Below are 21,785 nucleotides of genomic sequence, written 5' to 3'. Positions count from 1 at the left end.
TTAAGAAATGAATGTTTATCTTTCTTCATGCAAGGCACACATCGTCAAGACTCTTCACAAAAAAACCTGATGAGTAGAGTATTCATATGCACAGGTAAGGTAACACACAGTATTTCATAACAAATACACAAAACTTTGTCAGTTAAACCTTAAAATCCTTTACACACTGTTAATTGCAGCTTCATTTTTTACCCATCACATATGGTTTCAAAACCATGCAGTAAAACTCAAAAGACCCTGATATCTGAGTTTCCATCTTGCTACCTTTTCTTCCATCTTTTCATCATCCAAATAGTGTGCTTCCTGCAGCTGCTTCAATGCTTCATTGGCTAACAAACTGTAGCTCTCCTGGAGGGATTTGACTTGTTTTTCCATTTCACCTTTCTCTTCATCTGTCATTCTATTAAAAAAGAAACAAACAAACGAACAAACAAAAAATAAGGAGGAGATCTCTTGAATAATTTGTAGTCTGCCAACTTTTACTTAAAAAAAAAAAGGAAAAGAAAATAAATTGATAAAAGTAGTCTAAAAAAAATATAGCTTTATTATTAGCTACAATCTGTTTAAAGCTACTCAGATAAAAAAAGGTTAAACTAAGCTACAATTTACTTCGAATTATAGCAAAAGCTTTTATCATTTGCAGGTTCCTTTACTGACTTATCATTAGTGAAGATGGGTAACACATCTAGCAAGTAGTCATGAAGTACCTCAGTAATTTGCTAGTGTATTAAAATCAAAGACTCATGGAATTGTTTAAGTTAGAAGGGACCTTTAAAGGTCAGCTGGTACAACTTCCTTGCAATGAGCAGGGACACCTGCAGCTAGATCAGGTTGCTCAGAGCCTGGTCCAGCCTAACCTTGAATGCCCCCAGGGATGGGGCAACAACTACATCTCTGAGCATCCTGTTCCAATGTGCCTCATCACTCTTACTGTAAAAAACTTTTTTCATTTTTCAAAATCTCCACTCTTTGAAACCATTTCCCCTTGTTTTGTCACAGACCCTTCTAAATAACTTTAGATGAAAATGAAACAAATTTGAGTTATAAAGTTGAAATATTGATTTACTTCTAATTTGTTAATTATTTTTAGTTCAAATGTCAATGATCATCTAGCACCCTTTAAGTTGACCAGAGGTACATAACCCTACCTAACCAGGCTCCTGAAATAAACAAAACTTAATCAACCTTTACCCAGAATGGATGACAAAGTTTTATTAAAAAACAAAACAATAACAACAAAATCTGACATATATGTACGTGAAGTATAATTGGAACTATAGCATGTGGATATGTTTTCTTTATAAGCAAACAGTATGTACTGATTCCATTAATTTATTTGAAAAATAAAAGCATAGCTTACTTGTCACTGTGTTTAGCTAAAAATGCCTGAGTAGTCTGCAGAGCTTCAGCTATTTGTTCTTTCTTAGCTGACATTTCTTCAAGGGAAATCTGAAAAATAAACAACCTGTGTTCAAGATTTAACTATGCACAAATATAAAAAGAAAAGCAAACAAACAGCACAATGTTTCTAAGTGTGATAGAAGTCAATAGTGTAGGAACTTGAAATTAAAGACAAGAGAAAGAAACTATTCTTAGATTTATGTTATTTATTGTGAAATTTATCATTTATTATTGGATAAATCATTGCACTAGGTCTTTTGGTAAAATAAACTGAGTTAGAAAACAATTTGGTGAGAAACTGAATTTATTTCAAATGTTACTTTTTAAAGCTTAATCATTTAAAACACTGAGTATCTGGCAAAGTTTAAAGTAAATTCACAAAGATATGTATATAATGGCCATGCTCAAGAAATTGCACACCACAATAAGAGAGAGTAACTTTTTATAAAACATATCAGAATGCCACAAACTTCACAAAATTCAATGACAGATAAATGCAATTTAGATACTCAGAAAAAAATGAGTTAGCTGTTAAAATTCTCCCTCTATCATTTGTGTCATTCCCACTCAAGCTCTAGTTCTGGCAGAGGAACTTGCAAGAATTTAATCTTCTAATTTTTCTGAGAAACTGCCTGCAGTTCTTCAGACAAAAGCACTACCTTTGGTTTTGATTAAACAAAGGGAAAGGAGGGGGTAGGGGTGGCAAGGGCTTTGTTAACAAGGCAGGGGTAAATTCAGTGCAGGTGCTAAGACAACTCTGGGAAGGTGCCTAGGAAGAGCATAGGATCATGTGGGCTGGGACACAACAACTCTGTGTCGATCAGTAGGTTTTGAACACAGTATGTCTTTGCATTCACTACCAGCAAGCCACAGTCCCACTGTTCATGCTGCTTGGACAAAAACAGACAGCAAGCACAGTATGCTGAACATGAGAACACATGAGTTTCTCTTTCCTCAGGGTACTGGCATCACTATGACTGCTGTATATGCTATGTCACTATTAGCAGAAGTTTCTCCACCCCCTCTCCCAATGGCTACATCTCAGAACACCCCCAAGTATATGTGTGAAATGTGTTTCAGCTAACATCAGCTATCAAAACAAAACAAAACAACAAAAAAAACCTATAAAAATTAGCTATCAGGTTTGTACCAAACGTGTCTAGGTATCTATGTCAGACAGTGAATATAAAACTAGGCATCTTTGGATGGTGCCCACTATCTCACAGGCTGTAATGGAAACACCCTCAGGAAATAGCTGCCTCCAGGTGGCAAAAGGAAGCCAAGACAACTAACCTGCATGTTACTTCTTGAGGGCTCAAGCTCTACTGGCAAGATGCCAATGTAGTTGTTGTGCTAGGCTTAGATGCTCCAAGGAGCAGAGCGCTGGCCCAACACTAATAAAGGCTTTCACCACTATCATCAACAGGAGAAACAAAAAAAAAGCCAATACTGAATGTTTTCTGTCAGTTCCAGAACTAGCACTAGTCCCTCAAACACATCTGCTCTTTTATACTATGGAGCACATCATCTACAAACAAGCAGTGTGTTAGCACCAGTGGCAGCTGGGAACTGCAGGGCTGTCTGAACAGCAAGTTCAAACTCTGCAGCTTTGACACCAATGCCAATGTCCAAAATAAAAACACAGAATCAAGTTGCTTGAAAGATGTGCCAAAACTGAGTTTGGGTAACTGACCAGCCAAACTATTCCTGAAGGATGTGGAAAAGACACCACTCTGTTTTTCTGCTGCTCAGTGGGCAGGCAGGCCTTTATTTCTGGAAATCCTTTCAGGTGTCACTAAGCTATTTTGCATGACAAGGCTAGCAAGGGAAGTACTAGAAATTATATGAAACTTCAGAGATGGAAATTCACAGTCAGACTGACAACTATACACACAATAATAGACCTGTCAAAAACAATGGGTGCAAGATGGCCTCCTTCAGCAACCTGTGGAATAGTGTGGTATTAAAAAGGGCCCCGCTAACCCCTCTGTATGCCCTAAGGAAGCAGATTTGAAGAGGAGTCTACATCTGTTCAAAACCTTTCCACTACTGTCTCATAAGCCATCCTGTAAGAACACCTGAAATAACTTTTTAATAGAAAATAAGAAGAAACTCAGCCCAAAGGCCTCTCCTGTGAACTTTCTCCATCTTGGTGTCAGGGTAGAAGTCACCAGGCTTATTCACTGAACTACTGCAGGAGCAGGCAGCAGAACTACAAAATGCAGTCCTGTTACGTTGTACTGTCCCTTTACAACAGTCAAATTGTGGTGTGCAGAGTACAGCTTCTCTAAATTGACATTTTGCACTGTATACTTGCAATGTGAAAGGCAGCTTCTACTTGTTCCTGAGTAACATTTGTATCCCTGAGCATTTATCCAATCCCCCCACTCACAGCCAAACACAAAATTACATTTTAGTAATTTAGTAATGTGGATGGCGATATGGAGAATAAAAGAATATTTATGGAATATTTTGTCATTTTAATAAATGCAAAAAGTTAAAAGTGGAAGTGTTATTTTTCTAAAAGACGTCTGTGTACCTGCTGCTTAGGCAAATCTGTCTTTTCAGCCTTTTCTCCTCCTTCTTTGCTGAGTGTCTTGCTGAGGTTTGACACCCATTTCAGTAAATCCCCTGCCTTCTCAACATGTTCTTTTTTTTCTTCTTCCATTGACCTCTGATGAGCATCGCAAATTGTAAAACAATGTAAATGTAAGTTGTTGGAATATTTAACATTCACATCAATAGAAACACAGTTCTACCAAAATGGCAGTATTATCACATACCCTTAAAGTGATTTCTTTTTATTATTACCACATGCGTTACTGCAACACTTTGATGTAGGAACAAAAATGCCATATTGTTATTGACATTAACAGAATAATTCCTCAAAAGATTTCTAATCAAGAAATGCTTATTCATACACATGTACATTCATTATACAATGATTGATATAAAGAAAAAGCACAGCTTCTCAGCAATTACTCAGCAGATGAAATCTAAACAGCATTTGCATCTAAAGCATCTCTTAATTTGCTGCCTTTGCATTACCCTCAGGAGTGGATATCTACAGCCAGCATAGGATATCAGTATCAGCAATCTATAGACATGGATTACTAAATTACAGCTCAGAAGAATACATTGCTTCTATGTCTACAGAAACAAGGACAATAAAAGTAAAATTGTCTTTTTCTGCATAGGAAAATACATATATTTTTCATAGTAACATGACGTGAGTAGTTTGAAGTTTAGTAGTACTTAGAAAACACACCTAAGCCCTTCCATGTGCAACAAGTGAGAATGAAAATATTTTATTTCAATTGATTTTTTTTTAACTGGACATGCAATTGTAATTAATTTGCCTACTAGAGTATGAAAAAATACTGTTAAGTTACCAGAAGTGTAGGAAAAAAGAATAGGACATGAAATTTTATGATGTGAGTAGCCCTTTAAATTAATAAAATACCAGCATGAGAAAAAATACTTGTGAGCTTACTGAATTGCAGATTTAACTCTTGTGTACTGTTGCCACTTGCCACTCTTGTACAATAAATTACATTTGCAAACTGATTTGTAACACTAAATGAAGTAATTGAGTTATATGAAATACTGCATTGTCTTCACTCACAAAATGGGCAATCTCTTCAATTTTTTAATGGAAGAATCTGACTCGTCTCACCTAAATGTATGCATTTCACATATACAATAGCTTCACTGATTTATAACTTCCAGCTTATAATGCCTACATGAAGGTAATGTCTGATAAAGCCTTCAGGTACACCCTGAACACACTCTGCTTTTGCCTTACTTTACCTAAAGATTTACACTTTATAGCAAGTAATATCTAATTCCAGGTTACCAGTGTAATTAGCTGTTTAAACTAATTAGTTCTAAAGCAACTACATTAGACAATATGATCTACAACTTTCATAGAAGTCATTGTAGATCTTTTACTTAACTTGAATCAATTTTAAATCAGGCCCCAAATGAGTACTATCATCTTTATTATGAAGCATAGTACAGACTAGAAATTCCTGTTTTCATGGGCTGAGCTGCTTCTAACAATCGTAGCCCAGTGTGGCAATCAAAAACAGCACTCTCTAAAGCTTCTTTGTAGGTTAGCTTCTTCTTTGTTTTGGGGCATGTTATAACTTTAACATACAAATCTTCATCTTTCACCTTTGTAGCTGTGACAGCATCAATAACACCACACTTAATCCCATCTTCCATTGTCAATCTGGAATGAGATTTCGGATCTATCAACCCACCAGTCAGGTACTGATACTCCAGGCAGCGCATACCCATTTCCTTGTCTACGGCATTCGTACTCATAGCTTCAACAGCTGACATAACTGTATTCCTTACAGGGTGAATGATCCCAGTAAAGATTAGTTCACATTGCTGAATCTGCTTGGCACAACCATCATCAATTAATTCCCTTTGCAAAGCTTCTGAAACACTGTACTTTTTCCCAGTAAATGGATCAATTATGCCTCCTGTGCTAACCTGAGCTTCAAGACATCTGAGGGCTGTAACTCTATCTACCAGATTTCTGCGTGAGGCTTTTAAAACTGGAATTCTTTCATTGGTTTCAGAAAGCCAAAATCCTGCAATAGGACTGTTTAGGTCTTTCTTTGGTTGTGAACTGCTAAGTAAAATATCTCCCAACTCACTAACTGTGATTAAGCCCTCTTTGTATTTATTGACTAAAGCTCTGTCAATTCTACCCTGATTTATGGTATCCTCAATATTAAACTGCACACCAGTTTTATGGTCTGTAAGCAAAATAAAAGAACTCCCATCTGAATCAAAACATGTAGACTCCTTCCAATCAAATTCCTGTTTTGAAAGCTCGAGATACGTAGCTTTATCAACACTTTTTTTTTTATAAGCCTCATAGGAAGTCATTTCAGCTCCTGTTTTGATGTCTACTACAGAAATTCTATGACTTTTCTCTACTGATGGGCTGCTTATTCTCCTTTCACCAATTGGAAGCAGTAAACAATTACTGCTAACACTGAACAAACACATTTTTAGCAAATCACAGTAGTACATAGCTTTCCTGTTGTTTGGATTATGAAAACACTTTGCATTACTAGAAGGTTCATGCAAAAATTTCAAAATCGTATTATTAAGCAAGCCAAGCTGCACTGCAGTTTCTGGAGGTACACGAACACTTCTTATGGGGTCGATAACCCCCCCAGTTGCAATTTGAGCTTCAAGGATATTTTTACCCTTTTTTCTTTCTAGAAGTCGAGCTTCCATAGCTTGGTACACAGATACCACTTTACCAGAACAGCAATATCCCAAAACAGCTTTCTCTGCTTCATGCAGTCTACTCTTGAATTCATTATCTACAAGCCCTCTAACAACTGAATCATCAACAGAGAATTTCTGACCTGTTGTAGGATCAATGATGAAACCAGTAGCTGCCTGGGCCTCTAAAAATGTTAATGCCGCTGCCTTCCCTATGATTCTTCTCTTTGTTGCTAAAGAAAAAGACACTATTTCTTTGCTGGATTCAAGGTACACTCCAGCTATAGCTGTAGGTTTAGTTAAAAATCTTTCAAGACTTTTCTGAACCTCCTCAATAGTTTTCTGCCCTGAATGGAGATGCTCAACAGTAAGCCTGTCTAGAAGTTTAACTTCAATCAACTGTCTGGCAGTTACATCATGTCGAAGACCTTGAAATTTAATATCATCATATTCTTCTGGAAAACATTCCAACTGAGTAGCAATATCAACAGTTCTCAAAATCTCTTCTCCTAAGAAAGAATTCATCTTTGCAAAGTCTTCTCTCCTAAACCCTTCAGATGTTTTGTATCCCTCAAACATTCTCTCTTCATTACCAAATGTCTTGCCATTCTCTTGTTTTAATGTTGTAACTTCAACATGCATGTCATACTGCTTGTTCTTCGCTATCTGTAAATAGGAATTTTTTGACACAGTGAGAAATAGATCTGCAAAACTTTGCTGCACATAATTCAGTTCTAAATCCACCACCAGAGAAACAAAAGGGAGAACCTAAATATATTAGAAAGGAGATCTGTTATTAGCATTGAACAGCGCAGAAATATAGATAGCTAGAGATTTAGAATGCATTCATCATTTCAAATATTTATTCAGCAATCAGAATAGGATTAGACTAAGCAACAAGATTTGTTCTTATTAGATGAACTTAGCACTGTTAAGCAAAGCTCATTTTGACCAATGATGACACAATGGTGTATGTGAAATCTTATTTCCAACAAACCATATAAAATAATGTGTTTCCTAGATATAAACAAGCCTGCTACAAAGATTTAATGAAAAGCTGAGCAAAGTGAAAATGAAGAGGTCCCCTTCACCAACGTATGAACATAAGAAACATGAGAGAGAACAAAGAATAGTGATAGAGCATAAATAAAAAAAAATAGAGTAGTAAAAGCCACCACTAGGAAGGCAAACCCTCACAAAATTTATCGTATACCTCCAAGGGATGCACTTTTACTAATCCTAATTCAAGTTTCATGTCTTCTCCAGGCCTACTTGTTTGTCTGGAACTGTGTAGGTTCCTGTTTCTCAATTTGTCTCTTTCAGATATTCCAGCGATTTCACTTGATTTATCAAAGGTTATCTGAAACTGCGTACTTGTTTGAGAAACAAACTCTGTAAAAGATTGTGGTCTTGCATCTTCTAGTGATTGATTTATTCTTGACATCTGGAACTGCACCTCCCTTGGTATTGTATCATCAGCACTCACATACAGTGTATTTTCTTCTATTTGATCAGATTTAAAACTTGTTCTCTCTTGTTTCTGCCTTAACAAAGGTGAACAAGGTCTTATATGTGAAGGATGCTGTTCAAATTCTCTAGATGGGGTGTCATTCAGGTAATTCAATTCATTTCCTCTTCTCTCACAGCTCACTTTAAATCCACAATCTTTGATTTTATAATTCTGTTGAACTTCATTCTGAAACAAAAGAAACCTATGTTCACTTTCCTTGACCTGCAGGTCCATCTTCTGCTTCACATCCTCAACCAAGTGCTTCTGCACTTCCAACTCCTCCTCAAGCTTCCTGCACTTCTGATGATAGTCCATTTCAGCATGCTTTCCTTGTTGTAGTTGTTCTTGACATTTTTTAAGCCTTTCTTGCAGATCTTCAATCTGTCTCTTGTACAGCATGATGCTTTCCTCAGCCAAATGTTTTTCCTGTTGAAGAGCAACACACTCTAATTTTATGCCAGAAATGTCCTTTTCTGTGATGCTATGAGATTCCAGTAATTTTTCTACTTTTTTCCTAAATTCCTCTGCCGAGTGCTTAAATTTAATTGATTCTTCCTGAAACAGAATCATTTTCTTGCGTGCCATTTGTTCATCCAGAGTCTTCTGATGCAGTTCATCCTGTAATTTTTTTAATTTACTACTTAGCTCTTGTATATGAACTTCTTGCAACTGTACTTTCTGCTCATTCACTCTCTTTTCTGCAGTTAGAGCACACACTTGGGCATTTAGATTTTTAATCTCCAGGTCAGAGGCTAGAGCAGAAGCATTTTGTTTATCAGATTTTTGTTTATATTCACTAACTAAGTCTTTTGTTTTAGCAAGATCATCTTCTAGGCTTTTAATTTTACATATGAATTCTTGTTCCATTATTGTTTGTTTGTGAAGTTGTTCATTTGTTGTACGCAGTTGCTCTTTGAAACCATCTGCTAGGGTTTTTAATGCATCATTTTTCCTCTGAATACTTTGTTTTTCCAAAGTCATCTTCTCTGACTCGGATTGAATTTGCTTCATCCGTAATTTTGTTTCAGTATTCCATTTATTAAGATCCTCTATCTTTCGTTTCAATGTTTCTGACATCTGATTGCTTTTGGTTAATTCATTCTTCAGCATCTGAATTTCCTGCAGGTTTTCTTCTTCTCTTCTTGTTTTATGAAGCAATTGTTCCTGAATTTTCTTATATTGGTCTTGAAGATAATTTGCTTCTCCCTTGCATGACTGCATTCTGTGTTCAGCTTCCAGTGTCTCTTTTTGAAGAGAACTGATTTGTGAATTTAAATGTTTGATAGTGATTTCAGTTTTTGCTTGTGATCTAGTTAATTCCTCTACTTCTCTTTTTAGCTGTATCTTTTCCTGCTGAACAGATTTCAGTTCCTCCTGATAGTTCATCTTAATTTGCTTAAGATCTATAGCTTCTTGCATTACCTCTTCAGCTTTACTTGTGGCTCTATGTAGTTGCTTGTCAAGTTCTTTCAGCTGTTGCAGATAGCTTTGCTCTACTTGGTCTTTTTCCTCCAGTTTGATTTTTAGGCATTTAAGTTCACTATTGGCTTCATCTAATTTTTCTTTTAATAAACGTGACTTTTCTTCTGTCGATGATTTCTGAAGCTCAATTTCATTTAGTTCATATTTGAGGTCTTTTATGGTTTTATCAGCTTTTTTGTTAGCAAGGATTAGCTCATCCACTTTCTGCTTAAGCTCTTCTACTTTTTTTGCTTCCTGTTTCTTCTGGAAACTTGTAATTTCAGAATCAATCCTACACTGGCTGCCTTGCCCAGCTGTGTAAGTTGGCAGGGAAGTTTCTCTAGTCACAGTGTACCTGCCTTCAACAACTTTCCTTCTGGTTTCAGTCTTCTCTTTTTCTTGCAGCTTTATTTCTGATAGATACCCTTTAAATTCAAGATCTTCCTCCATTTGCTTTATCAGTTTCATAAGTTTCTCTTCTCCTTCTGTTTTTTGCTTCAGCTCCTGCATGAGGGTTTTTTTTTGCTGCTCTAAATCATGAAGATTAGTATCTTTTCTTCTTAGATGTTCTTCAAGACTTCTTCTGGTCAAGGTGCTTTCTTCTATTTGATTTCGAAAAGCTCGAAGATTTTCTTCCAATATATTTCTTTGTGTCTCTGCCTGAAAAATGAGCTGCCTTACACACTCCAACTCCTGCTTTGCATCTGCTTTCTCTTTCTCAACGTTCTCTAGATCCATACGACACTGTTTTGCTTCTTGCTCAGCCTTGGTCTTTTGAAGACAGATCTCTTCCATATCCTTTTGCTGCTTCTTCCGTTCATTTTCTGCAGCTTCCCTCAGTTTAGGGAGCTCCTGTTCCACTTGGATTTTTTGTTTCTTCACATTCTCCAGCATCTCCTCAAGTGCTTTTACCTTTCCCATGAGTTTTCTGTTCTCATCAGTTGTGCTATTTTTCTGTGCCATTAGATCTGAATATGCCTCACGCACTGATGCTTCCTTATTCCTTAAAATCTGTAGAAAAATAAATTAAGTTATAACGTAGCTTCTGTAATATGGCATATGAAACATTAGGCTCTTTGAAAAGCAGAATGGATAATACTTACTCTTATATACATCGTACGTCCAGAAGGTAGGACGAGCAGTTCCCACCACCATCACCTTCTCTTGATACAGTAATGTTCAGGAAGTTATCATTAGCCAAATATGAAACCCTTCTTAAAGACATCCACATAACGAAGAAGTCCTAAAGCCACTCACTTCAATCTGATGCCTCTTAGCAGTTAGCAGAATCAAACAGCTTGCATACGTTTTTTTTCTCCAAATAGGTAAACAGTGAGACAAACACCATGTGCAAGAATTCCCAAGGAGAGACTACCACTTTTGGATCAGTTCAGTGTGAGATGGAAGAAGCTTCTTACGCTTGCAAGGAAAAATAACACGAGAAATCTGGAAATGGCCTCCAAGGAAAGAAACAGCATTTAGAGACAGAATGGAGATGCATCATGACCAGAAAGGGAACTATTCTCCAATAAATCTACGTCCTGTAGTGTGCTCCATAGCCTCAACACTTTCACTGTCTCTGCCAGGGGACTAGGAGCACAGCTGCTCTGCAGTACAGACACAGTTAGAACACAAACATAGTAATTAAGAAAATCCTCATGAAAATCAGAGAGATGGTAGACTTCACATGCTGGCAGGTGAAGGCAAGCTCTAATAAGCAGATGTACTTTCACCAGTAAGAATACAGTTGAAACCATACAAATCTCACCTTCATTAGCACTATCATAGTATTAGGTACCAAGCATGAGCTAACATGAGATAAGAACATAACCTAATTCCTATGATCACACAAATATGGCATGAAAGGGAATTACAGCAAAATCTTTGAATAAACGAAACATTGTCTTAGCTCAAATTTACCAGATTTTAAATTTAATAAATTTACCTGATTTTATTTTATTTTTTTACATGATATATGAAATGTATTTCCTAAAAGGCTAATGCAAAGGCAGCTTCTTCAGTTTCACTCTGTATTTCCCCTGATCTGTCACATGGACAATTTTGAACAGATCCCAGCCAACACAAAACATTGATTTTTTTATCCTATCTCCTTACATGCTCTCACAGGCATAAAATCTAATATATTATGCTTGAAACAGACAAAAGTATACGGGCACAAACTAAATCCTGTTAGGTTCCATTATTTCTAATTAAGATTAAGGCTGAGCATCAGCTGGGTGGAGAAAAGGATGGCAATTAAATAGTAATACCAAATGAACATATAGATAAATTTATGAAAACTGAAACAAAAATCATCTTACATGCACAAAAATTAAGATATCATTAGAATATTGATTATTTAAATTATGTTCAATCAACTTTAACTCACTTGATCTGGACATATTTGAGATTCAACTGTTGATTTAGATTGGTTTAGAATCATTCTTAATTTAATTTTGCCTATTTATGCCATTTGCATCGCATGAAAACTCTGGTACCTTAATTATAGTTGGGCTCCATTTATCTTCATTACCACTGCCTTTTTTCTTTGGCTTCTCTCTTTTTTCAAGGGAGATTTTGCTTACTGTGTTTTCATAGAATGTTTTTTGGACTTCAGTGTTTTTTCCAGGTATATTTGTGCTTTGACCTTTATCTTTACTTTCCATTTCTGCAACTAGGCATAAATCTTTGTATTTCTCATCCTGTGCTAACTCATTCTCTCCACTCAGTTTCTTCCTTTTTATACTTATGTTGTCCAAACCATACATTTTACCCTGTGATATTTTCTTCTCACTTACTGTCTCTTCCCGACTCAAAAGTTTTTTACCTAATCTATTTTCTGGAAAATAATTCTCTCCACCAGAAATCATTTCTGATGGTGTATTTAATTCCTGTGTATTTCCCAACAATTCTGTATCTAAATTTGGATCACTCCATGTTTTTCTTGAACTTTTTTTTTCTTTGTTTTCATGTACTTCATCCAGTTCAGATAACTTATTTGTTTCTCCCTCTGTTTTCAGTTTCTCTCCACTAACAATCTGCTGATCAGGATTATTGTTTCCACTCATATAGGTCTCAGCTGAAAGAAAACAGTCTTTTCTATCATCTTCCTTACTTTGATCACCAAACACCATTACGCTGTCTTGCTCTGTACATGGCTTATATTCTCTGTTGCCATTAATACTACTTTCTTGATCACTGACACTTAAAAACTGTTTTAAAGTTCTATCAGTTTTGTTTTTATCAAATCTAAAGTCTAATTTTCTTCTTTGAATTTCCAGTGCAATTTCTGTGTGTTTAGGTTTCCTGGGAGAGTTATCTTTTTGCATATATTCCATATCCATTGTGCTTCCATTAGGCGCACTTTCCACTGGGAATTCAACTGCTTCGTTACATCCCAAACATTCAAAGACTTCAGCTGACTTCACAGGTTGCTGGAGTGCACTCTCATCTGGTAAGTTCTGAGCATGACAGCACGCAAATTAAACAGAGATTGTATGTATTGATCTTATTTTTCTCTATTCCGTGCTATCTTAATGCCATTACTGAGAGTTAGAAAGAAAGACTGTCATGGAAGAAGATCTTGTGACAATCACAGATTTCAGAGGTTTGATCCCAGGAAAAGAATATCATTATTTCTCCTTTGAAAAGGTTTTTTCATGTTCTAATTTGCTACCCTGATTATAAAGAAAAACTCAGCAAATCACTGTGAGACTGGGAATCTGTTTAAGTTCTCTTCAAAGAAATCATCAGAAATTTAGAAGAACTTGGGGTAGAACAGGATTTGGGTGGAGAACGTTTGATTTTGGAAAAACGTTCTGGGGTTTCAGAGCAGACTGAAAGTCAAAGGAGTTTAAAAGATTCTATTAGCTCTTGACAAACATTCACATGAATCTTGGTCCTTGTTTCAGTTCTTGTTCCTCAACTTTTTATCCATGATACGGTTAGTATTATTTGTTAGGATAAATTCTCAGTTATAAAGGCTATCTATTGAAACAGGTTATCTATTTTCATTTGCATTCTCTATGACTTCTTGATGGACAAAGATGCATGCTCTCAGTGTTAAAAGTTTGCTCAGAGGCATTCAAAAGCTAGAAATGGCAGGAAAAAAAAGCCAGGAGAAGAATTGCGTTTTCCTTTAAGAAAGAACTCTGTTTTTTTCTGTAAAAAAAAAACACTGAAATTTGTACTCTAGGACTATATTTAATATAGACACAACTAATTATAATTATAGGACTACTTAGAACATGGGCATTATTATCGAGATATGCAGTGCATAAATTATACTAAAACACTATCGTCCTTAAGAAACGTAATCACTTTCAGAGAAATGCATTTCCAAAAAAAAAAAAAGAATTTAAATGTTTTTGATTTTTGTTCTCAATTATTTGCAATGGTGTTTCTGCAGCAAGCATGCATTTTGAGCAATTTGTCTGTTAATTTCAGTAACCTACTGTTGTTAAACACTAAACAGAAATAAAACGCAGTTTGACCTTAAAGAATCAATACTGTAGAGAGGTAGAAGTAGGAATATCTAAACATGCCAAAGAAACTAAAATTATTTGAGAAGACACTTCATTTCCCTGTTAAGAACTCTCATGTGTTGTAAGCGGACCAGAACACATTATGGAAAGTAAGACCTACTCAGGATATGAAACAGCACACTGACTTTTTCCTCAGCTTAATGACTGCATTTATCCCAAATATTAAGCCCTCAAGTACTGCAGTATTAAAATGTTCTGTATGTAACTGCATTTCTAGCACAGTTGATTCTCATAGGGTCTTTTCCGCTGGAATAACAAGTAAAACATATGGATAATGTGGTTTTGTTATCTGAATTAGAATGTTGTCATTTAATACTTATACATTCCAGCATAAAGCACAGCATTTAAGGAATTCCAGTAATTTGTAGCTACTACGAATGTTGTGAATAATTCCAGCAGACATATTGCTCTTCATTTGCCTAGCTGCTCTTTCTGCTTGGTTGGCTTTTAGGGGATGACTTACCTCTTCCTCTTCCAGTCTTTTCAGAGAGTCACCTGCAAACTTGATGTACTGTGTCATCAAAGTCACTAAGGCAGTATAACGAGTTCGTAAATCCATGAACTGCAGAGAAGCAAATGGGGAAGGCAAGAAGAGAGAGGAAAACACACTGAATGCCACATAAAAGACATCTGCCTAGAACTGACCTTCAAAGAGTTCATAACAACTCTCCTTGAACCTATCTTGATTTTGGTTTGAAAGTCATGGATTTTTATTCCAAAACCCTGATTCCCATCCCAAAGTCCTTGTTTCCATTACACAGTTGAAGGCTATCAACAGGGTACGCCCATACAAAATAAATTACAGGGATCTACAAGGAGATCTTTGAGCAGAAAAAAATAGATGATAATGTTTTGACTTAAGAGTAATTTGATTCTTTCTCTCTGTAAGAACACGTTAAAAGAGGAGACACGTAGTGCTATTCACTATTTTCTCCAACAGCTAGCTGGAAGACAGATTCACATTCCTCATTCATATGAGGCTGAAGGATGAATTGCCTCAGACATGTCGAAACCCAGAATCAGTACATTTTATTATAGCAAGGACAAAAGCTTCCCCTGTTTACTGTGACCAAGACTCAGTCCAAAGGTAATTATTATTAATCATTTTTCCAGAAGCTCATTTCTCAGATGATTTTTTAAGTAATCTGCAGACTTTCATTCAACAGCAGCAGTAAAATTATCTAAATTCTGCGTAATGCTCAATAGAATATTTATCACAGCATTTATCTACAGACTAAAAGATCTTGATTGGGTTAGTTTATTCACTCATTAATAAATTCTAAATAATATCATTCTATTTACTCAATTTTAAGGAAAAAAGACTCAAAAAGAAAATTTTCCTGTCATAAGAAATCAATTTACCTCTTGAATAATGAAGTCTGATGAGCTTTGCATTCTTCGTCGTTTCACTGGAGATTTTTGTTGGGAATCAACCATAGCTCTGTAAGTCATAGTCTGCAACTCATAGTCCTATAAAAACATAAAATACACAGAATAGTCAGCATTCCACATGATAATGATAGTAAATGAGGATTCTAAGTATATCAGTATTTATTACCTTCACAGCAGCTGAGTACTGTTCTGCATATTTCTGGCATTCATCTATTTTGCTTTGTTTCATTTCAATCTCAGAAACCAGCATCTGTAAAATATGAACCCACAACTTCATCTTAAAAAGTGATGCTTATGACTGTTGTTATTATTATTGCTACTTTATCTGACATCGATAAATCACATAATATGTACATTTCGTGTGGGTAAAAGTAATGACATGCTTAAGCCCATGTCTTGGCTTTGTTTGATTTACAGTACAAAAGTATTGAAGAAAATCCTGTCAAGTTTAATACCTCATGACCAAACTTCAAAATAAAGAAGGATTATACCACTTCACACATAGAATTTGTTATATGAAAGTATTTTGTTACATAGATAAATTACTATATATAAATACTTCAATGTCTATAATTACAAGGAGTAGAACTGTCTGAAAAAAACAGGTGACAAGTGAAGAATTTTAGGCAGGTTTTACTTTAAGAGATTTACTTTTTTTGTGAACGTCAGAGGACCAAAATTAGTCTGGCTATAGAATGGTAACAATTAGTGAATGGTATATGAATGATGTTATCTGCACTGTGAAGAGAAGAACATGGAAGCTGGTAATTTGGAATGTTGACAATAAACACTGAGGAATATATAAGCTTATTATATCAAGAAAAAACTGATACCATTGGGTTCAACTGATATTTGAGTTCAGTCATTGCAGCAGTGCACCCTACAATGAGATGGTTTCCATACCTTATGTTGGTTCAGCTGTTTAGCCAATGCTTTGCTATTTTCAGGACGGATTTCTTGAATCTTCCGCTGAGTATCTTCCACTTGCTGAATCCAAGTGTCCAATGAATTGTAAGTATCTTTGTAGTACTTCAGAGATTTATTAATACCTTCTAAGTCACGTAACCTGATTTTATTTTACAAAAATGCCAAAGGAGTGAAAATGAATGTGAAAGACAAAAAATACAACAGTAAGCCAAAAATAGCTTTAAGGGCTGTAGCTCTGCTCTGCTTATAAACATACCTAGCTCCGCTAGAAGCATACTAAAATAACACTAACTCAACAGTGAATTAACTTCTCAAATGTTAAGAAAAGCTTGACAAAGCTTTTCATTTATCTTAAGTGACACCCAAGAGAAATCCCGCTACAGAAAAAAAACGGCATATATCTTTCATTAGTGAGCTAAATTGTTTGAAATGCCGTGAGCACAGAAGTCCCTAAGCATGCTGTCAGATGGAGGGCTTTGCAACAGTAACTAATCTTAAGTGAGAGTATCTGAATCAAAATGACAAAAAGCTGTGCTGGACTTCAGTAGCAGTTCACTATACTCTGCCTCCCCACAAAACAACAGCAGTTACGCTAAAACTAAGGACTTTAGACAGCCTCAGGCACTGAAGCACACAGTCCTCTTGGCTAAGTCCCTTTATAAATTATATTTTTCATCTGACAAAAACTACTCTGTATTTCTTGAAAACGGTTTCCATTCTAATGAGAATTACTGACACTCTACATTCATGGTTCTTCAAATTTTGCATAAATAGGACTAATCCAAAATACTGTATATTTATGGATAAACATGCTTCAAAACTCTTTGAGTACTTCAAATTGCAGTAGTGTTGTTCTCAAAATGTCAAAAATAGAGTAAAAAAAAGAGTAAGCAGAGGCTACATTGCTTCACATTCAGTTTTATGGTAATAATTATGAAAGTAAGGAAGGATTGGCCAAAATTTGTATATAATTTCCATGTAATGATCATCAGCGCCAAGCTGTTAGCAAGCAGAAGAGTGAACATTTGCAGAAAGCAGTTTGTTTACAGCTAGATGCTGCAACCACAATCTGTCCTATTTACAACAGAAGTTTCTAAGTATTAACAGCAATTATTCAGCATGTACTATTCAGAACACAGCTCTGCAAGGAGAACATTTGTTTTATGATTGCCTTATGAGGAAATATAGAAACTTTAGTATCTTGTGAAGCTAATGTTTTATCATTTCAATTCTGTCATACTATCAGATAATGAAAAATCTGAGTTGATTTAAAGCCAGCCATTCTCTTCCAATTGTCTTTAAATCAGTCAGTTTTGCCCCATCTGCCTTTGAATTTCTAGCAATGCTAAACAGAGCCAACTAAGTTAGCTAACTGCAAATGAATAATCTCAGTATTATACCTGAGTAGATATTCACTCTTTAGAAAAGGAAGGCAAAAGTGTGAAAGGTTAATGCGTGAAGTTTTAAGTAAACTGTATTTGATGCTCCCACTTAGGTTATTTATAACGACAAATTAAAGTAGATTTTAATAGAAATAAATTCAGGCTGCGTATCAACGCCTTCTTTAACTTCTTGATACCACAAGGGAGACAAAAATATAGAGATTGAAGGGAAAAGAGGTTCTAGAAATGTCATGTATGGACAGCTCCTTCAGAATTACTAAAAGGTGTGTCCTGCAGTATCTAAATCTGTGAAGGTTGTGCATTTGAGCACTACTCTCCAAAATCATCACGGCAATAATACTGATTAAGTTAATTTAGAGCAGCATTGCATTTGGATATGGAGATTGCTTGGAAATCAGTTGCACACCAAAAGAAAAATATGGGCACGCTGCCAAAAATTTTTAATTTGGTAGTTATTATGACAAAATCATCACAGAAGTCAATGGAAGCTAAGGGCTTCCAGACTTAGCACTTGAGTCATTAAAAGTAAATAAACATCAACCCAATCATAACTGATGAATCAGCTCATGACTTTTGCCTGTCAGAATTAATTACATGGACAAACAGATGGCATTTTGATAGGAGAGCAAGCCATTTCTGTAGGCTTTTTTTGGAAAGAAAAAAGACAATTTCTCTGTACTGCATCTCAGTAAGTTGTAAGAAACTAAATAAAGTTTCAATATTCTGTTAGTCTTTTGGTGCTAAATAGGCAGAGGTATTTCCCATGGAAAAGATGGACAGTAACGTCAACAGCACAGAAAAGATAGGAATCCTTGATCTTAGCATGTTTTAAAAGTACTGCTGAAAACTACGCTGACCTATATTAACATTCATTTTTTTACTATTTTTCATCAAAAAACAGTAAGTGCAGCAGAAAACATTATCACATTTTAACAGAAAGTTATACTAACCTATTTTCAATTTGAGAATGAATATTTTGCCACCTCTCGGCTAACTGATCAACTTTTTCTTTATGCCAGTCAAAATCAAGATCACGTTCCTTGTGCATTTTAAACATTTGATCGCTGATCATCTTTGCCTTCTGCAGCTCATCCTCTAAGGCATGGAACACTTCTCTTTTCTCATCTACTTCCGATCTCCATTGCTAGAACATAGTAAATGAGAAACTGTAAATTATTCCTAAGTTACCATGCTATGAATGAGCAAACACACCTGGTTGCTCAGACACTGGAATGGCACTGGAATGGGTCTGAAGCAACTAATTAGCTATGAACTGCAAAATAGCTCTGAGCAACAACAGAATCAAACACAACTAGCAAATTAACATACTTATAAATTACGGCTTTAAAAAAAATAAAAAAGGTAGATGCCAGTCACTCTAACAACAACAACAAAAAAGCATTACTCATCATTACTTATCATTTGCAATATTGAAATGAGCTATATGCAACATATGAACAATCCCGACCTTCAGTCTTAGCCTCTCTCAAAGATAAATGCTAAATTTCATAGGAAACCCCAACTACCATACCATAGCAGTAGCAAGAAAGTTGTTGAGGCCATATTCACATAATTTATTTATGCTACCTTAAGTACACATTACTTCTGCAGTGACAGAAAAAGTCTCACTGCAGTAATAATCACTGGCCCTCTTGGAAGTTCAGTCACTGCAAGTCATTACCAAATTACAAGCATGCACATACAACTATCTAATTCCTAATGCTCTCGAGAGGTTTTTCTGAGTTATTGGTGTTAATTCACACTTTCCTCCAAATACACAAGCCACCTTTTGATAAACTATGTATTTTTATGTATTTTATGCTTAATCAGAATGAGTGTTATGTGATGGATTATTTCCTTATTATTGTTTGTTTTGTCTGGGAAAAGGCACCAACTCTTACCTTTAATGTACCCATAAGATTTTCAATATTGGTTTTGTCAGCAGTTACTGCCTCTTCTTCACATAACTTAGTTTCATAAAGTTTTACTAATGATTCTGCACCTTGAGTATTCTTCAGCACCAAATTTACAGTTTTTAATCTGAAAAACAATAACAAATAATAACAACAGTCAGCACGCCTGTGTTTGTCAGTTATTTCATGTAACAGAGTACTCTCACACAATATTAAAATCATGTTAACTCTCTTTTCCTTGATCAGTGTTATTCCTACTAATATCTTTGTTTTGAAGAGAAAACTGCAAAATAAGTGTGTGTGATGGGAAATGACCAACTACTTACTTATCTATGTAAATGGAAGACATGGAATAAACTTGGTTCATATTCTGAATAACAACGCTGAGTTCAGAGCGCAGAGTGGGAACTGAAGGTGAACCAGCAGCCTGACTGAAAAACTCTTCGCATTTATCTGTGATGACTCCCAGGTCATCCTTCAGTCGATCCAGCTCCTTCTTCAGCTTCTGCAAAATGAAAGGTGATGGACAGTGTTTTTATTCTATATCAATCTGATGCATACTCTACTTCGTAGATAACTCTTTCTACTTAATACAGATTTTCTTAAAGTCTCACCTCTTGCTCTGAAATCCTAAAGACACTTTCATGTAGGTCATCTCTTTCCATTGGGGTCCGGATCTGTCGGATTAACCGTTCCTCACAAGTCTCCAGCCGAAGCCTGATATTTCTGACTTCAGAGATGTACAGATTGTAAACAGATTCTTCATGCTCCTCTGTTGAAAGAAACAAGGCAAATTTTAGCAAAGTCACTTTGTCATTTTCTCCATGTCTTCTCACAAAAGTCTTTAAAAAGCCATCATTCTGCAGGACTTTTTATGAACTGAAAGGCCACCAATTTTCATAAGAATTCTGGCTATAAAACATCTTAGGTGCTTCAAAATTTTAGCTAGCATTACATCACCTCCTCACACTTCAGAAATTAGCATACATCATTGATCATTCTTCCCTTCCACAGACAGTGCTAACAAATTCAGTGCCTGACTCTTTTAGTCAGACGCATCAGGTGTGATACTACAGGAAATCTCAAGGAATATTTTTTGAATCTACTCTTTCAGAGGGACAGGACAGCAAGTCATTCCTTAAGTATAGTGAACTATGCTAATGCACCAATCAGTTTTAAACTATTGCATACCTGTAATTCATCAGATACTTGACAGTAAATCAGAACAAATATTTTAAGCTTTTTGTGCTTGTTGTATTTTAGAATAGTTAAGAGAGCAGTAATCATGGGCATTCTGTGGAGCTAAACAAAAAAATTTACTTGCATTTAAAATGATCTAATTCTGTTATGAACTTAACCAAATTGTCTGTCTGCATTCAAACAGCCAGAAACAGACAGGAAAACCTTACTTAACAGTCTTCTGAAGCGCACAGAAAAAAATCTTGGGGCTACATTTTTTGTACCACTTCAATATTTTTAATACTTCAATATTTTTATGTAAATAAATATATACAAAGTTAACAAAAACTTACATCTTTTATACAATGCAGTTGTACACAATGCTAAAACAATGGCTCTTTATCCATTCAAAAAAAAACAAAACGTGATCAATATCAACAATAGTAATTCGCTAGAGCTTAAATTTATGAAGAACTGCAATCTCATATGTAAGGGCATCTTACCTCTTTCTGCAGACTTCAGAAGCTCTTGATAGTATTGCTTGCAAATACTAACTTCCCTTTCCAGTTGTGTAGTATCAGAGCTTGTAAAGATTTTGGACTCCTGGCTATCTTCCACAAAATCATCGAAGCGGCACTGCAAATTGCTCAGAACCTGCTGATGTTCACCTGGCAGCATTGTTTTTATCTGTAACAGATCATAAACCCAAGGCATGGTCAGCAATGATGCCTCACTCATGCAGTTGTCTGCAACACTTCATATCAAAAAGAATTAATAACCAATTATTAAGACAGTAGAAGTT

General features: G+C 35.6%; 2 protein-coding genes across 33 annotated transcripts in view; both read right to left on the bottom strand.

The window, feature by feature from the left end:
* Positions 1-21,785, bottom strand: part of DST (dystonin) — a 297,979-nt gene that overhangs the window by 110,640 nt on the left and 165,554 nt on the right. For 18 of the 32 annotated variants that reach the window (XM_085217848.1, XM_085217859.1, XM_085217854.1 and 15 more), the window contains 13 exons: positions 21,487-21,670; positions 20,419-20,576; positions 20,131-20,309; positions 19,793-19,931; positions 18,842-19,035; positions 16,465-16,627; positions 15,728-15,811; positions 15,532-15,639; positions 14,633-14,731; positions 7,868-10,636; positions 3,941-4,075; positions 1,361-1,449; positions 265-400 (listed from right to left, as the gene is read on the bottom strand). In XM_085217848.1, coding sequence (XP_085073974.1) covers positions 265-400; positions 1,361-1,449; positions 3,941-4,075; positions 7,868-10,636; positions 14,633-14,731; positions 15,532-15,639; positions 15,728-15,811; positions 16,465-16,627; positions 18,842-19,035; positions 19,793-19,931; positions 20,131-20,309; positions 20,419-20,576; positions 21,487-21,670 — 4,437 coding nt within the window. Of the gene's footprint in view, positions 1-264; positions 401-1,360; positions 1,450-3,940; positions 4,076-7,867; positions 10,637-10,728; positions 12,080-12,123; positions 13,087-14,632; positions 14,732-15,531; positions 15,640-15,727; positions 15,812-16,464; positions 16,628-18,841; positions 19,036-19,792; positions 19,932-20,130; positions 20,310-20,418; positions 20,577-21,486; positions 21,671-21,785 lie in introns of those variants that run through there. The other 14 variants (XM_085217870.1, XM_085217876.1, XM_085217871.1 and 11 more) reach the window with 4 other exon arrangements.
* Positions 4,187-7,861, bottom strand: LOC146545074 (desmoplakin-like). The gene has a single exon (XM_085217883.1). It carries the CDS (start codon positions 7,294-7,296, stop codon positions 5,404-5,406), a length of 1,893 nt encoding a protein of 630 aa, XP_085074009.1. The 5' UTR covers positions 7,297-7,861; the 3' UTR covers positions 4,187-5,403.

The sequence above is a fragment of the Meleagris gallopavo genome, chromosome 2 (genome assembly GCF_905368555.1).
Source record: "Meleagris gallopavo chromosome 2, MGAL_WU_HG_1.1, whole genome shotgun sequence".
Taxonomy (NCBI): domain Eukaryota; kingdom Metazoa; phylum Chordata; class Aves; order Galliformes; family Phasianidae; genus Meleagris; species Meleagris gallopavo.
The sequence above is the reverse complement of the archived record's forward strand: the minus strand, read 5'-3'. Positions and strand labels throughout refer to the sequence as shown.